This window comes from Schistocerca serialis, chromosome 10 (assembly GCF_023864345.2).
Source record: "Schistocerca serialis cubense isolate TAMUIC-IGC-003099 chromosome 10, iqSchSeri2.2, whole genome shotgun sequence".
Taxonomy (NCBI): Eukaryota; Metazoa; Arthropoda; class Insecta; order Orthoptera; family Acrididae; genus Schistocerca; species Schistocerca serialis.
The window spans coordinates 177,424,200-177,439,128 of record NC_064647.1 but is presented as its reverse complement, the minus strand read 5'-3'; the positions used below and the strand labels follow the sequence as shown (position 1 = coordinate 177,439,128).

At 41.9% G+C, this 14,929-nt stretch overlaps 1 protein-coding gene across 1 annotated transcript in view; it reads right to left on the bottom strand.

The window, feature by feature from the left end:
* Positions 1-8,231: 8,231 nt before the first annotated feature.
* The window catches only part of LOC126424805 (uncharacterized), a 71,597-nt gene continuing 64,899 nt past the window's right edge, over positions 8,232-14,929 (bottom strand). The window contains exon 6 of the mRNA XM_050087596.1: positions 8,232-9,401. Within this exon, the coding sequence (XP_049943553.1) occupies positions 8,994-9,401 (408 nt within the window). The 3' untranslated portion in view covers positions 8,232-8,993. The remainder of the gene's footprint in view (positions 9,402-14,929) is intronic.

The window sequence follows — 14,929 nt, the reverse complement described above, 5'->3', positions numbered from 1 at the left end:
AACATGATCATGACCAGGAACGGTGTTGTGTTTCATGCAGACTCTAGCGATGATATCCTGAGTAGTGATGGGGCATTGAGTTTGTTGTGTGTAATGTTGTCCAAGTACTGGAAGCCAGGGGCAGCGGGAGGGACAGAGGTGTCAGTTCGATCGCGGACGTCCGGGAAGAGGGAGTAATCGAACTGAGGATCGTCAGGGAGGGTAAAGATATTGGAGAGGTAGGAGACAAAGTGATTGGCCTTACTAAGGTTGTCAGGGAAGGGTTGGTCATTATGAAAGAGAGGGTAGTAGGGGGTGGTTTAGGTCTGGTAAGGCAGCAGAAGGCTGACAACTACTTCGACAAGTTGATAGGAATTGTAGCATTAAGAAGGGTGCATGTTTGTCGCCAGTCCCGGCGTTTCTTAGCCGCGAGCAAATTCCTGATGTGTCGTTGCAGTTGCCAGTGGTGTCGTAGTGTGTTCGGGCCACATGTGTGAAGGAAGGCATGGTAGAGACGGCGGGGTTCATGGAGGAGAAGGACGGCCAGTTGGGGTAAAGTGGGACGGTGCAGGTGGATGGCAATGGAAGGGACGTGGGCCTCCACGGCCTCAGACAAGGTCTGCTGGAAAAAGGAGGGGGCATGGGTATCATCATCAGGGTGGTGGTAGGTGAGGGGGTGGCTATCGACCTGGGTAGAGAGGGTATCCCGGTAGGCATTCCAGTTGACACGGGAATAATGATGGACATATTTCGGGGGAGGGTCGATGCGAGGATCGGGATGGAGGCAATGACCATCTGAAATGGTGAGGAGGACAGGGAGATGGTCACTACCAATGGGGTCCAGGACATCCATCGCTATGCGGCCAAGGAGGTTAGGGGAGGAGAGGACGACATCTGGAATGGTATTGGATTCAGGGCAGGGGTGCTGGGGAATGAGGTTGCCTTAATGGGAGGAGAGGAACCAATGCCACCGCTGTAAATGGGCAGCGGAACGACTATGGATGTTGAGGTCGGCGGCGATCACATAGGAGGAGAAGGGACGGTTGATGTGGGAAAAGGAACAGTGGCGTTAGGGTGGACATAGATGGTGGCACAGGTAATGGTAAGGCCGGGGAAGAAGAGACTAAGGATCAGGTGTTCTGTGGGGTCGGGAAGGAGGGGTTGGAGCAGAACAGGGATTGGGCAGTGGTGGCTAATGGCTACCCCACCTCGCACTATCGGGAGGGGATTGCCGGAGCAGTGGAGGAGATAGGGCGATGTATGTATGGTACGCTGGGGCTGAAGAAAGGTTTCATTGAGGAGGAAGGCGTCCACACGATGGGTCGTGAGGGTGTGTGCATGAGGAGGTTCTTATTGGTGGGAAGGGAACAGATGTTATTAAACAAGATACAGTGCTATCACACCATTACAGGGATTTAGACAAGGGTGTCGAGATGGGAGAAGTTGTAGTGGGCTTGATTATGAGAATAGGTTGCATAGGTGTTGAGGTGGAAGACGGATTGGGTGGTGGGTGTGGGGGTGCTGGAACAGGTGGACATTCTGGAGGACAATGGTGACAAACCTGAAGATGCCCTCAGAAGTGGGGGGTTGGGGACGAAGGGAATTGCAAGTAGGGGTGGGGGTGTCCAGAGGGCGGATGGGGACGGTGAGTTCAGGAGTGGTGAGGGGGTCGGACCTTGCACTTCTGGGAGTAGATAGGATGCAGGAGATTGCAGGTGTTGCAGGAAGGAGGAAACTGGAGGTTGGGACAATGCTGGAGAGTGTGCCTCTTTGCAGTGCTGGCAGACAGGGGCCTCGTGGCACTCAGATGTTGGGTGTGTGTTGTAGCGCAGGCATCTCTGGCAGTGGAGGGTTTGAGGAGGGGAACGGGAGGGGTCAACTTTGTTCCATCAATGGAATAGCAGGGCACCCTCCTTCAGGAGACAGTCGATGGAAGGGGCGTGTTCAGAGAACACTCACATAAGGCAGGTGGGGCTGGCAGGGTTGAAAATCCGGTGTACTGCCCGTATTTCTAAGTATGGGTGCGCCTTAAGCTCCGCCAACACCACCTCCTCTATGATCATCAGACTAAGCCGAGTGATCATGGCAATGAGGGTCGGCGGGAGGGGAATGGGGAAGGAGCAGGGGTGAGGGAGGCATTGGGGTCAAAGCGGATAATGGGGATTCTGGAGTCTGTGTGAAAGGTGGGGCTGGGAGAGTTTATAAGAACGGAGTCTTGGCAGGGACTGAGGTATGAGATGGGGTCCGGGAAAGTTCTGGCGGAAGAGTAGGGTGAGGTTCCAGGCTTCGAGGAGTGTGGGATCCGGATGGGACAGGAGGTATTTGTAGGAGGAGGGGAGGAGGAAGAGGAGGTAGTTGCAGTGGCATCTATTGGGGTGGGAGGAGGAAGAGGCTGAGATTTTTTGGGAGCAGAGGAGGCGGGGGTGCCGCTGGGATGCTTAAAAGCGACGGAAGGGTGAGAGGGGGCGTGGGGGACAGGAGCAACCAGATGGTGGCGTGAGGTGGCAGGTCCTGGTGTGGGAGCTGGAGCTGGTGTGCTAAACCTGACTAGAGCCCCCTATTTATCACAGGCAGGATGTGCGCATGCGTGGAGGACGAAGAACCGAAGACTTTGGCGCACGTGCGGAGGCCGCCGCTGCTGCTCTGCACTGCCATCGGCCGCCCCAGCGACCTCTGTTGGAAGCAGCAAGCAGAAATGCGCGTCCGCGTTGGCACGTGACCATCCTCCCATTGTCAACAGAATATTTATGTTGCTGGCGAATCGTCATCCGTTGTATGACCAATAGTACTCCTCTCTGCTTGATGTGACTTCTATATGGCCACTGCTAGATCCGAAGCTGTACTGAGCTGAAAGCCCGTGTCTGTTTACAAGATTCGTCAAGCTACGTATTTCCACTGCTTCCTTAATAACACTGTCCCAGTACGAACTCGTCGACGTGAGAATCTTGGTTTGTTGATAATTCATAGAATGGCCTGTAATGAGACAATGCTCGGCCACTGCAGACTTCTCTGGTTGCTCCAGCAACATAAATATTGTGTTGACAACGGGAGGATGGTCACGCACCAACATGGATGCGCATTTCTGCTTGTTGCTTCCGACAGAGGTCGCTGGGGCGACTGATGGCAGCGAAGAACAGCAGTGGCAGCCTCCACACGTGCACCAAAGTCTTCGGTTCTTCATCTTGCAGGTGGCATTGCTGTCCTTCCAGCTATCGGTTGATATCGTCGCTATTGGCCATCGAATTTGGCGCCTCCATGCATGCGCACTTCCTGCCTAAGACTGGCATAAATAGGGGGCTCTAGTCAGGCCTTAGCAGTGTGTTCGTCGCACCTGAAGATGTGGACCTGTTGCGCTGATGAAATATTGGTGAGTTTTCACCATGACATCCGACGTCTTGCGCGAGAACCATATATACAACGACATATATATATTTTGCTGAACAACCAGGCATCGGAAATGCATATTGGGTGACCACTAAGCATTTTGCTCAGAGCAGCGCTTCGAAGCTTGTGCAACAGAAGCGGTATTTCATAATAAGTCCTTTATAATAGTAGGTGTATACAGATCACCTTCAGGAAATTTTAACATCTTCAAAATAAAATCTGGAAGCTCTGCTGTCCCATCTCATAGTAAAAAAAAAATAAAAAAATTAAAAAGAAATAGTCATTGCTGGCGATTTTAATGTGGACTTATTGAAAAGATCTGTCAATGAACAATTATTGCAGTCAGTAAAACTATCATTCGCTTTAGTTCCTACTGTGAATTTTGCTACTAGGATATGTAAATGCTCTGCTATTGATAGTATCTTTGTAGACAAATCTAAGGAAAAAAGGTCATATCACAAAACCAGTAGTAAATGGGCTATCTGATCATGACATGCAGCATCTTGTATTAAATGTCGAAACTTGTCAGGATAAAAAATCTATTAAATCTGAGTACAGTGAGGGAACGAATGAGTAAAAAATTGAGAAATTCAGGAAATTGCTCAAAGATATGAACTGGATAGATGTTAACAATATATGTGTCTCAAATGGAAAATACAAAGCGTTGATTAATAAAGCTGCCTCTACTTTTGAAAATTGTTTTCCCCTAAAGGTCACTCAAATCACACAGAAGTCAAAAAATAAACTTTGGATTACACAAGGTAACAGTGTACATGAAGGATAAACCACAATGTCTTTAACTGGAAGGACGTCCATGTTGAGCTATATAAGGTTAGGTGGCAACTGGTGTGGCTGGGTGTAGATAACTGTTCAGTTTTAACCAAGTTCAAATTAGATGTACTTGTCCACACATGGTCGCAGTCAGCAGAGTTGGTGGGGTGCATTGTACCAAAAGTCACTGGTAGATCCACTGTGGCGGAAACCATGTGGGCTGGCACACGAAGTTCATAAATGACGAAAGCAAGCACAAAATAACTCGCAATGTGACGACGGTGGTTATCACTTAGGATGTGTTGGAAATAACATACACAAGTATCGAATACACATTTATTAATCACTGATATATAACAAACATGGCAGTAGAACGAGTTACGCGCTGAAAGGAAAATAGTCCAAAGAAGCAAAGTCACGAAGATAGGGTGCTCTGCGCCAGAGATGCCACATGCTCCTCTGCTAAATTTTTGTAGCAGTATCACATCTCCTACCTCATCTTCATCTGCTTCCTTTTCCCATTCCATAAAATTTTACATTATATAGACCCTCTGTGTATTCCTCCTGCCGTCCCTTCTTTGCTTATAACTGGCTTGTCATCCACCTTCTCATAATCATGCAGGTTTTAACAGTTTTGCATTTCTCCTCTGGCCAATCGTGCTTTGCCATTTTTCACTTTCTTTCAGTCTCAGCTTTTACAAGCCTGTAAAACTTTTCCCTGGTTCATCAGTTGCAATTTTATATTTTTTCTCTTTTCATCTGTTTTATTAAATATCTCTTGTTATCAAAATGTTTCTACCGCACTTTGCCTTTTTGCATGTTCGATCGCATTTTGCTTCCGCTATATCATCTCTGAAAGGTACCCACATTCTTTTGTTGTAATCATTTTCCCTGTTTTAGTTAAATGTTGCGTAATTCTCCCTTCGAAACTCTCAACAATCCCCAATATTTTAACTTATCCAGTACCCATATCCATAATTTCCTACATTTTTGGCCACTTCTTCAGTTTTAGTCTGCAGGTCATAAACAATATATTACAGTGAAGGTGCATGTCTACCATTGTAAATCATTTACAGTTAAAAATATGATAAATAAATCTCTGTCTTACCATTTTGCCATGTGTCGGAAACTTTCCAGTGTCACCAGATAAAATTGAGGAATACAAGCTTTTTTCTGATTCCCAAACCAATTGTTAACAAGGAACAAATTATGCTCTGTGCAAAATCCTACTAGGCAGTTTCTCCTTACAATCATTTTGGTTGTTGTAGTATTTTTTCTTGTTTTCCTGATACGAAAATATTTATGTCCCTAGAATCAGAAATTGTTGTTAAATATTCTACAAACATGGCAACTGGAATTGATCATATGGGTTATCCTATAATATTCAAATTATCGACAGCAATTTAACGTGCTTCTGTAAGTTTTCAGTGTAACATAAATAAAAATTTTAATTCTTGAGGACTGAACAACATTAATTATTGTACCTGTATTCAAGCCCATCAAAAATACAGTTGAACACTGCTGAATTCAATTTTATGTTTTGGTCTCTATGAGTGGTTTCGAACAAAATACTGCATTGCTGGATCAAATCAATACATGAAGGAGTGGGTGTTGGTGTCACTGCCCGGTATATGTAAGAATTCCTAGTGCTTATGTGTCCTACAGCATGCAATAGTTTAATCAGCGAGAAATTGGGCTGCCTGTTAGTTTCCTCTTAATGTCGCATCAATATTTATTCTGACTATACTTCTTAGTAATTTCAGTCACAAATCTATACTTATAAAAATATGTGAGTGTGTTTGTTCCAGCAAAGCCCTGGTACGCCTGGAGTAACTTCAAATGGTCTTGGTTCACTTATACATCTTAATATATGGAAAGCATGCTGTTGCTGAAACACACCCTTAGCGGCTATAATGGCGGTGTGAATGTAGGAAGGTCGCGACATGTAAAAATAATGACACAAAGTACATTATTGTCCCATCCTCAGTTTTGTGCTTGTTGAATCTGTTGGTAAAAGTAAAAATGATATTTAACCCTATATGTCACCAAGGTTGTTAAGAATACACAGTAAAATGTTTCGCTGGGAAGCCGTTACACATCGTCCACATGGTCCAGATCTCACCCCATGCCAATTCATATTTTTGGAGTACAGAAGAGATAAATTCACAGCTGCCAATATGCTTTGGATGAAGAGCTGCACACCTGAGTACATTCATGGCTCTGTAGGCAGCCGCAAATATTTTTCTTGAATACACTGACCACTGTGTCGCACAGTGGGGTAAATATATAGACAGTTATTATAATTACGTTTAAAATAACAAACAGTTTACCTACCCTGTTTTTCCATCAGTCTTGTTTCCATATGACTGCTCCTTATAGTTTGCAATTCAGCCATTATGTTGCACTGTGTTAGTTCAAAATGGTTCAAATGGCTCTGAGCACTATGGGACCTAACTTCTGAGGTCATCAGTCTCCTAGAACTTAGAACTACTTAAACCTAACTAACCTAAGGACATCACACACATCCATGCCCGAGGCAGGATTCGAACCTGCGACCGTAGCGGTCGCGCGGTTCCAGACTGTAGCGCCTAGAATTGCTCGGCCACCCCGGCCGGCCACAGTGTTAGCATTTACACGAAAAATACTAGTTTTCACACACAGCCTTGTTTGAAAAAGATATGTTCCTACTGCTGAATGCATGGCAGTGTCGAAAACCTGCTTAAAATATCCACCACTCTGGGTGGTAATGGAAATCTGCTCTTTATTTTGCACTATATAGTTCTTTGTGTTGTTTTTGAATACTTGGAACATCCTGTTTATGTTCTTTGCATTAAGGAGAATTTGGTTGTGTTAGTCTATAAATATCACTTTATCTATAACGTGCACTGGCCCTATGCTAGCATGCTAATGCAGGAGGTCATTATTCTTCAAGACCAGAAACAGTGGATGTAAAAGTTATATTTTGGAATGGATGACCTGAATGTATCACAATGTCTGCCATTTTCTGTTCATGATCAAACCACCATTGAGTGAAGTACTGCCTGTTATTGAGCATCCAGCCTGTAGAAGAAAGGAGTCCCATCCTGTGCTTTGTTTTGTTAGCTGGCCTATAATTTCAGTGCAGTGTATGCCCATGTTGGCATTAGCCCACACTAGGTTACTGATTTCACAGCATGTGTTTGCCTTTCTGATTAGCTCCGGAACATTGTTTGTACATGACATAATGGGTATAACTGCAGATATTATTATATGTGGTGAGTTACTATGTATATACATGAGTGTGTTGATTGTTTTTTCTTTCTCTCTCAAACAGTCTTCCTACAAACATGTCGCAAGATTTATGACTTGATATTTTCCACATGGTCGTAACTGCATTGTGAAGTGGACTACTTCTGTCAGTATACACTAACCGTCTTGCATCCACACATCAATATTTGAACACCTGATCTGGTGGCCAGAGGAAAACAAACATTAATGGCTTGCTTCTGCCATGTGTACTTGGAGGTACTACACAGCCTAAAAACATACTACTTGTAATAGTATTATTATGTAATAGTATTATTATATTATAGTACTACCACTCTGCAAATGACATACATTCTGGCATAATGTTATTCAATGCACCATCCCTAGTCACCAATTGAAGCATCTGCACTTAAACCCATTGCACCCTGTTTATCTGCACACTCCATACTTTATGATCTAGATAGTGTAAAGTATTTCTGGGTCTCAAATTTCGAATCTCAACATGGTGCAAAAATTGCTAACTCACTTTAATTGCTCATAAATGTAAAATCATACACTACACAAAACAGAAAAAAATGTAGTATATCAGCACAATATCAAATCCCTACTGGAATCGATGAACCCACAAAATATGTGGGTATAACAATTTGTAGCAAATTTATGGCTCCTTTAACACTCAATGAGAAACGTTGATAACAGAAGAGCTTAGCCCGGAATACAGTGTGTACTTCTGTGGAAACAAAAGCTACAGGAGATCAAAATAAGTGAGTAAAAGGATCTGTCAAATTGAATAACAAACACGAGAAATGCCTTAATTCAGATGAAGAAAAACAAATTACAAAAGACTGTCAGAAGTTTAGAACTGATTAGTATTGGAAGTTTAGAACTGATTCCCATATGCCTGATAGTCTTTCCAGCACTCAAGCAAATATGAAAGAATGCTTCTTTCTTTATTTATTTATTATGGCTTTTGGTTTCATGACTATACAACCAACCATAGGGTAAACACATCAGCAGCAATTGCATAGTTTGAATTATTATCTAAGTACAAATTTCAGTGTGGTTATGGTGAAAGAAGTATAAATTTTATAACACTGGTATACACACACTCCACTTATCTCTGTGCAAAATTAAATTTAAAGTCAGTTACAACAAAAGATGTATTATTTTAAGTAAATAAATGCATACAAATACACTGCACTTTATGTGTGCAATTTTCCTTCTCGCTGGCAAGTGATTGGATCATAGATTCAGCAGCCACTGATCACATAACATATCATGATGAATGATTTTCAGCACTTTTCCATCCCCTTCTGAAGTCCATATTGCTAATAATTCCGCTAGAATGCTATTAGGTGATGATGAATCTAGTTGAAAGTCTTCATGATTAGCACTGATATTAAAATGAAAATTGCAGGTACATGAAGAAATCCTTTGTCAGCAAGATCGGCACCTTCCCTCTGCACTGCACTGACCAGTGGCGTATCTCCATCCCCATCCTGCCAATCACATTCTGCCCGCTGTCCATGTTGCCTGTCTCCCGTGCTGAGCCATTGCCAAGTTTTGCCAGCACGTCCAAACCTGCTTTCGTGAGCAGCCAGAGTGCTGTCCAGCTAAGATGTTCTCTCAACTGTATCTCTTTCTAAATTTGTAAGCACATGTAGATTGTTGGCATCCCCAGTTTCTGCACTCTGATATAGTGATGAGTATATGCCACTCCCGTCGCTATACTTCACGTAGGTGTGCCGCGGTTGTGTCTGGCTACTGAAACTGGCGGCTGTTGAACACCTCGCCTCCTGCAGCACCACATTACCCTCTACCCGAGGTGGAATGACCCCCAAACAGGCACTGTGTGGCACAGCTAGGTATGTGGCTCTCTCCCCACTTAAGTGCATCTGCTGGAGACGAGTCCTCAACAAGTGTACACGAACATATATGTGCTTCATATTCTTCCCCTTCTGCGAAAGAGTCCTTCCTTTTTCTGCTGTTCTGATCTTCCCGTGTAAGAGCATGCTGCGCACCTGAAAACAAACATGAGTCTTAAACATATAACAGCAACACAGTGGTAGACTTGCATCTATTTTGTACTGTTTTTGTGATGGGTGTTCAATAAGTTACGCTACACTACTTTTTTTCTGGGGCTATTTCGGTTGAAGAAAATGCAGAATTCATTGCCGCTTCAGCCCTTATAGTTTCATGAAGTTACAATAGCTGGTGGCACTATATGTTGCCTTCAAAATGTCGTCTGTAACGGAACTGCGTTCGAAGCACAGAGCTGTCACTGAGTTTCGTTTGACAGAAAATCACAGCACCGCAGATATTCAAAGCTGCTTATGTCTGTATATGTGTGGATGGATATGTGTGTGTGTGTGTGTGAGTGTATACCCGTCCTTTTTTCCCCTAAGGTAAGTCTTTCCGCTCCCGGGATTGGAATGACTCCTTACCCTCTCCCTTAAAACCCACTTCCTTTCGTCTTTCCCTCTTTCCTGATGAGGCAACAGTTTGTTGCGAAAGCTTGAATTTTGTGTGTATGTTTGTGTTTGTTTGTGTGTCTATCGACGTGCCAGCGCTTTCGTTTGGTAAGTCACATCATCTTTGTTTTTAGATATTTTTTTCCCATGTGGAATGTTTCCCTCTATTAATTTATATATATATATATATATATATATATATAGTAAAACAATGAAATCATAAAAGTTATTATAATTTTGCAGTGCAAAAGCATTCACCATAGCTTCCTTGAAATTCAATGGTATGAAATTTGAATATATCCATTGTTGTTGTTGTGGTCTTCAGTCCTGAGACAGGTTTGATGCAGCTCTCCATGCTAATCTATCCTGTGCAAGCTCCTTCATCTACCAGTACCTACTGCAACCTACATCCTTCTGAATCTGCTTAGTGTATTCATCTCTTGGTCTCCCTCTACGATTTTTACCCTCCACACTGCCCTCCAATGCTAAATTTGTGATCCCTTGATGCCTCAGGACATGTCCTACCAGCCGATACCTTCTTCAAGTCAAGTTGTGTCACAAACTTCTCACCAATCCTATTCAGTACCTCCTCATTAGCTATGTGATCAATCCATCTAATTTTCAGCATTCTTCTGTAGCACTACATTTCGAAAGCTTTTATTCTATTCTTGTCTAAACTATTTATCGTCATGTTTCACTTTCACACATGGCTACACTCCATACGAATACTTTCAGAAATGACTTCCTGATACTTAAATCTATACTCAATGTTAACACATTTGTCTTCTTCAGAAATGCTTTCCTTGCCATTGCCAGTCAGCATTTTATATCCTCTCTACTTCGACCATCATCAGTTATTTTGCTCCGCAAATAGCAAAACTCCTTTACTACTTTAAGCGTCTCATTTCCTAATCTAATTCCTTCAGAATCACCCAACTTAATTCAACTACATTCCATTACTCTCGTTTTGCTTTTGTTGATGTTCATCTTATATCCTCCTTTCAAGACACTGTCCATTCCATTCAACTGCTCTTCCAAGTCCTTTGCTGTCTCTGACAGAATTACAATGTCATCGGCGAACCTCAAAGTTTTTATTTCTTCTCCCTGGATTTTAATACCTACTCCAAATTTTTCTTTTGTTTCCTTTACTGCTTGCTCAATATACAGATTGAATAACATCGGGGAGAGGCTACAACCATGTCTCACTCCCTTCCCAACCACTGCTTCCCTTTCATGCCCCTCGACTCTTATAACTGCCAGCTGGTTTCTGTACAAATTGTAAATAGCCTTTCGCTATCTGTATCTTACCCCTATATATATATATATCCATAACCCATTTAATTATATTATTGATCTTTTTTTTTCGAGGAGACATACCTCATTCTCATAGATAGAGCACCTTTGAGGCAGAAGTCTTTAATATTTCATCATGCAACTTTGACTTAAAAGCAGACACTGATTAGAAATTTAACATATTGTCCATCACCTACCAGATAATTATTATTATTGTAAATCGTTACTATTTTCTTCTTGTTTGGTATGCCTTGTTGGCGTGTGTCTGCTTGACCCTGTGACTGAGTGTTCATATTTGTGGTCCTTATAGCTGTGTGAGGCAGTGCAGTAAGAGAGAAGTTTGTTTATGCATATATTTTGCTATTGATTTGATGTACTTTAGGAAACGAGTACTGACGATTTGCGGGTGTTCAGATGAGTAGTAAAGAGAGTGTTGCCACAGGTTCTGGAAAACAGGGAATATCAGGGAATTTCAAACACGTCGGAAAATATTTGGGAAATTTGAATTACTACTACTTCTCCCCATCCTACAACTCCCCTCAGCTTGCAGTCAGTGCTGCCACCACTTCTTGCCGCTAGCCTAGCAGTTGCCGATGACAGGCAGGGAGGTATGAGGAGTGGTGTGTTTGGGTCTGAGTCACAGAGACTAGACGGCACGGCCGAAGACTGCAGTAATGTATGCATGAGCTCTCTGAATTATTGTATGAATATGTGTGTGCCCTCATTTTCTGACAAAATATGTGGCTGAAAATTTAGTCTTGAGAGTGTGATTGTCTTTTCTATGTGGCTGTCTGCAGCTCGGCAATCATCTTTATGGTGAGCTCCTACCTATCATTATTATATATTCTCAGAGTATTTGAACAACTTATCTGTTGCATGGATTGATCACCATGGTCTCATTTCATCAACATGGTGTCTGTGGCTCGTCAATAGCTGGCGGCACGATTGGATTTCGGTGACGGGCCAAAACTGGAGGCTGTTTCTGCAGTTATCTGTAATGGGTTCGGCCTGCCAGTGTGAAGCCATCGATTGTCACTAATGTGCAGGCCCTGCCCATCAGATCTAGTCTCACCCATCTGCCCACAGGCCAAGTCTGTTTGTATGTGCCATAATCCAGTGGATTTTCATGGTTTTTCCATGGACCCAACACTGTGCTGCTCCTCAGCAGGACACACAGGGGCGATGGATTTCAGAGATTGGGACTGTCTCATCCCCAAGTACATTGTGCAGTGTGGCGTTTTATTCACATTATGGCACTTCAAAAGTAGTTTATATGTTAGAAAGCATGGACAATAAGAAGAAGAAAATTATGTCAGCTGCTGGCTGGCTGTACTCACACATTTGTCGAAAGAGAAATGACGCAATACCTGTAAATTAACAGATATAAAACAATGGGTAATAATCGACAATAATGATCATAGTAGAACGAACATTTGATTGGCGGTCACCTACAATGTTGGTTTACACAATTCTTGCCGCTTTATACACTTCTTTCAAGAGGCCTGAGGTTAGATCTCAAATCAGTGAAGGTATTTTAAATCTGTCTTGCAACTCCAAATAAATCCATTTCTTTGTCACCAAATGTGTTTCATTCTATTGAAATAAAATAACATCAGTTATCTAAATGAAACACATACCATATACCATTTGGCTTGCTTTCTCATAAGGAAGCGCCATCTGCTTGCATTTTTTTTTTTTTTTTTTTTTTTTTAGATATTTCCTCATTTGTACTTTTGTTTCTTATACCGTAGCTACAAAGACAGATTGTCAACTTATCAAAATGTGTCCACGAGAAATGCTAAAGAATTGCCACAGTCTAACAAAAGCTTACAGAAGTCACCACAGTCATGTGAACTTTTACAACAACTGGTAAAGACACATCAGAATCAGGTTTTGTGTCAATATTTTTTGAATGACACAACACACATCATCTTAACTGAACTACTATATAGAACCACACTGCACAAATCGCAAATTTTCTAGAATCTGTTCATCACATGCTTAGAGAAACACAAAATGAGAAAAAAAATCATAAATCACTTAGGGAAGAAATAAAAAAATCATACGAAGAGAACAGAAAAATCACAGGAGGAAATGACATTGAAAATACAAAATTTATCAGTTATGGAAGAAATTAAAAATGATCTTCAACCAATAAACAGTTCTGAATCTAGAAAAAGTGACCTTGAAACAGAACAAGAAAATTTGAAAACAAATCAGCATGTCACGGACAAATTGTCAGCTAAAATCAACACTTTAGTTTTGAGTGAAATAGTTAGACAGACAAAAGAACAGAACAGACATATAAACACAACAGTAAAAGAAATTAGTGGACAAGTGGAAACATTGACACTAAGTTCTGAAGAATTAATCAGTGAAACACATTTGCGCAATTACAAAGTAAAAAAAAATTATTCAAGGAAAACAATATATAACTGCAGCTAATGGAGAACAAGAAATTGAACATCTGGCTACCCCAACCTGTGATGAACATGAACAAAAAACAGCTGTCATTTCGAGTAAGATATGCCAAAACTCAGATAACTGTTCACTAGTTTGTTCTTCATATATTAAGATACATGAAGCTTTGATGCAGCATACGGACAGTCATGCAAGCCTTATGGAACAAAAGCTTACATATAGTGAAAGAAAGTGCAATTGCAATGATCTTGGTCATTCTTAATCACATTTTTTGTATTTTCAATACCTATATGTATTCATGCCATTTAGCTGACTTTGTCTGCAGCTCGTGGTCGTGCGGTAGCGTTCTCGCTTCCCACACCCAAGTTCCCGGGTTCGATTCCCGGTGGGGTCAGGGATTTTCTCTGCCTTGTGATGACTGGGTGTTGTGTGCTGTCCTTAGGTTAGTTAGGTTTAAGTAGTTCTAAGTTCTAGGGGACTGAACACCATAGATGTTAAGTCCCATAGTGCTCAGAGCCATTTGAACCATTTTTAGGTGACTTTGTTAGAACAGTATCTCTCGCAGTCAAAAACTGAACAAGCTTGGTGGCATACCAGCAAAGTTTTGTGGATACGGAAAGCTTACAGTTATGTTTACAAAGATTTTCATACAGTCAACTTAGGCAATTATTTTCTTATACAAAAATGCACTTACACATAAGACACTGAACAGACCTTGTGCAGTTACACTGAACATTAGAGCACAATAATTACGAAAATTCAATTTCATGGTAGACTCGTCTTCTGTCGCTAACCATTTAGGCAATAAGTACAAGGAACTTTCTTCTACTGTCCTAATGTTAATATGTTGTTGTTGTTGCGGTCTTCAGTCCTGAGAATGGTTTGATGCAGCTCTCCATGCTATTCTATCCTGTGCAAGCTTCTTCATCTCCCAGTATCTACTGCAACCTACATCCTTCTTAATTTGCTTAGTGCATTCATCTCTTGGTCTCCCTCCACAATTTTTACCCTCCACGCTGCCCTCCAATACTAAATTGGTGATCCCTTGATGCCTCAGAACATGTCCTACCAACTGATCCCTTCTTCTAGTCAAGTTGTGTCACAAACTTCTCTTCTCCCCAACCCTATTCAATACCTCCTCATTGGTTACGTGATCTACCCATCTAATCTTCAGCATTCTTCTGTAGCACCACATTTCAAAAGCTTCTATTCTATTCTTGTTCAAACTATTTATCGTCCATGTTTCACTTCCATATATGGCTACACTCCATACAAATACTTTTAGAAACGACTTCCTGCCACTTAAATCTATACTTGATGTTAACAAATTTCTCTTCTTCAGAAACGCTTTCCTTGCCATTGCC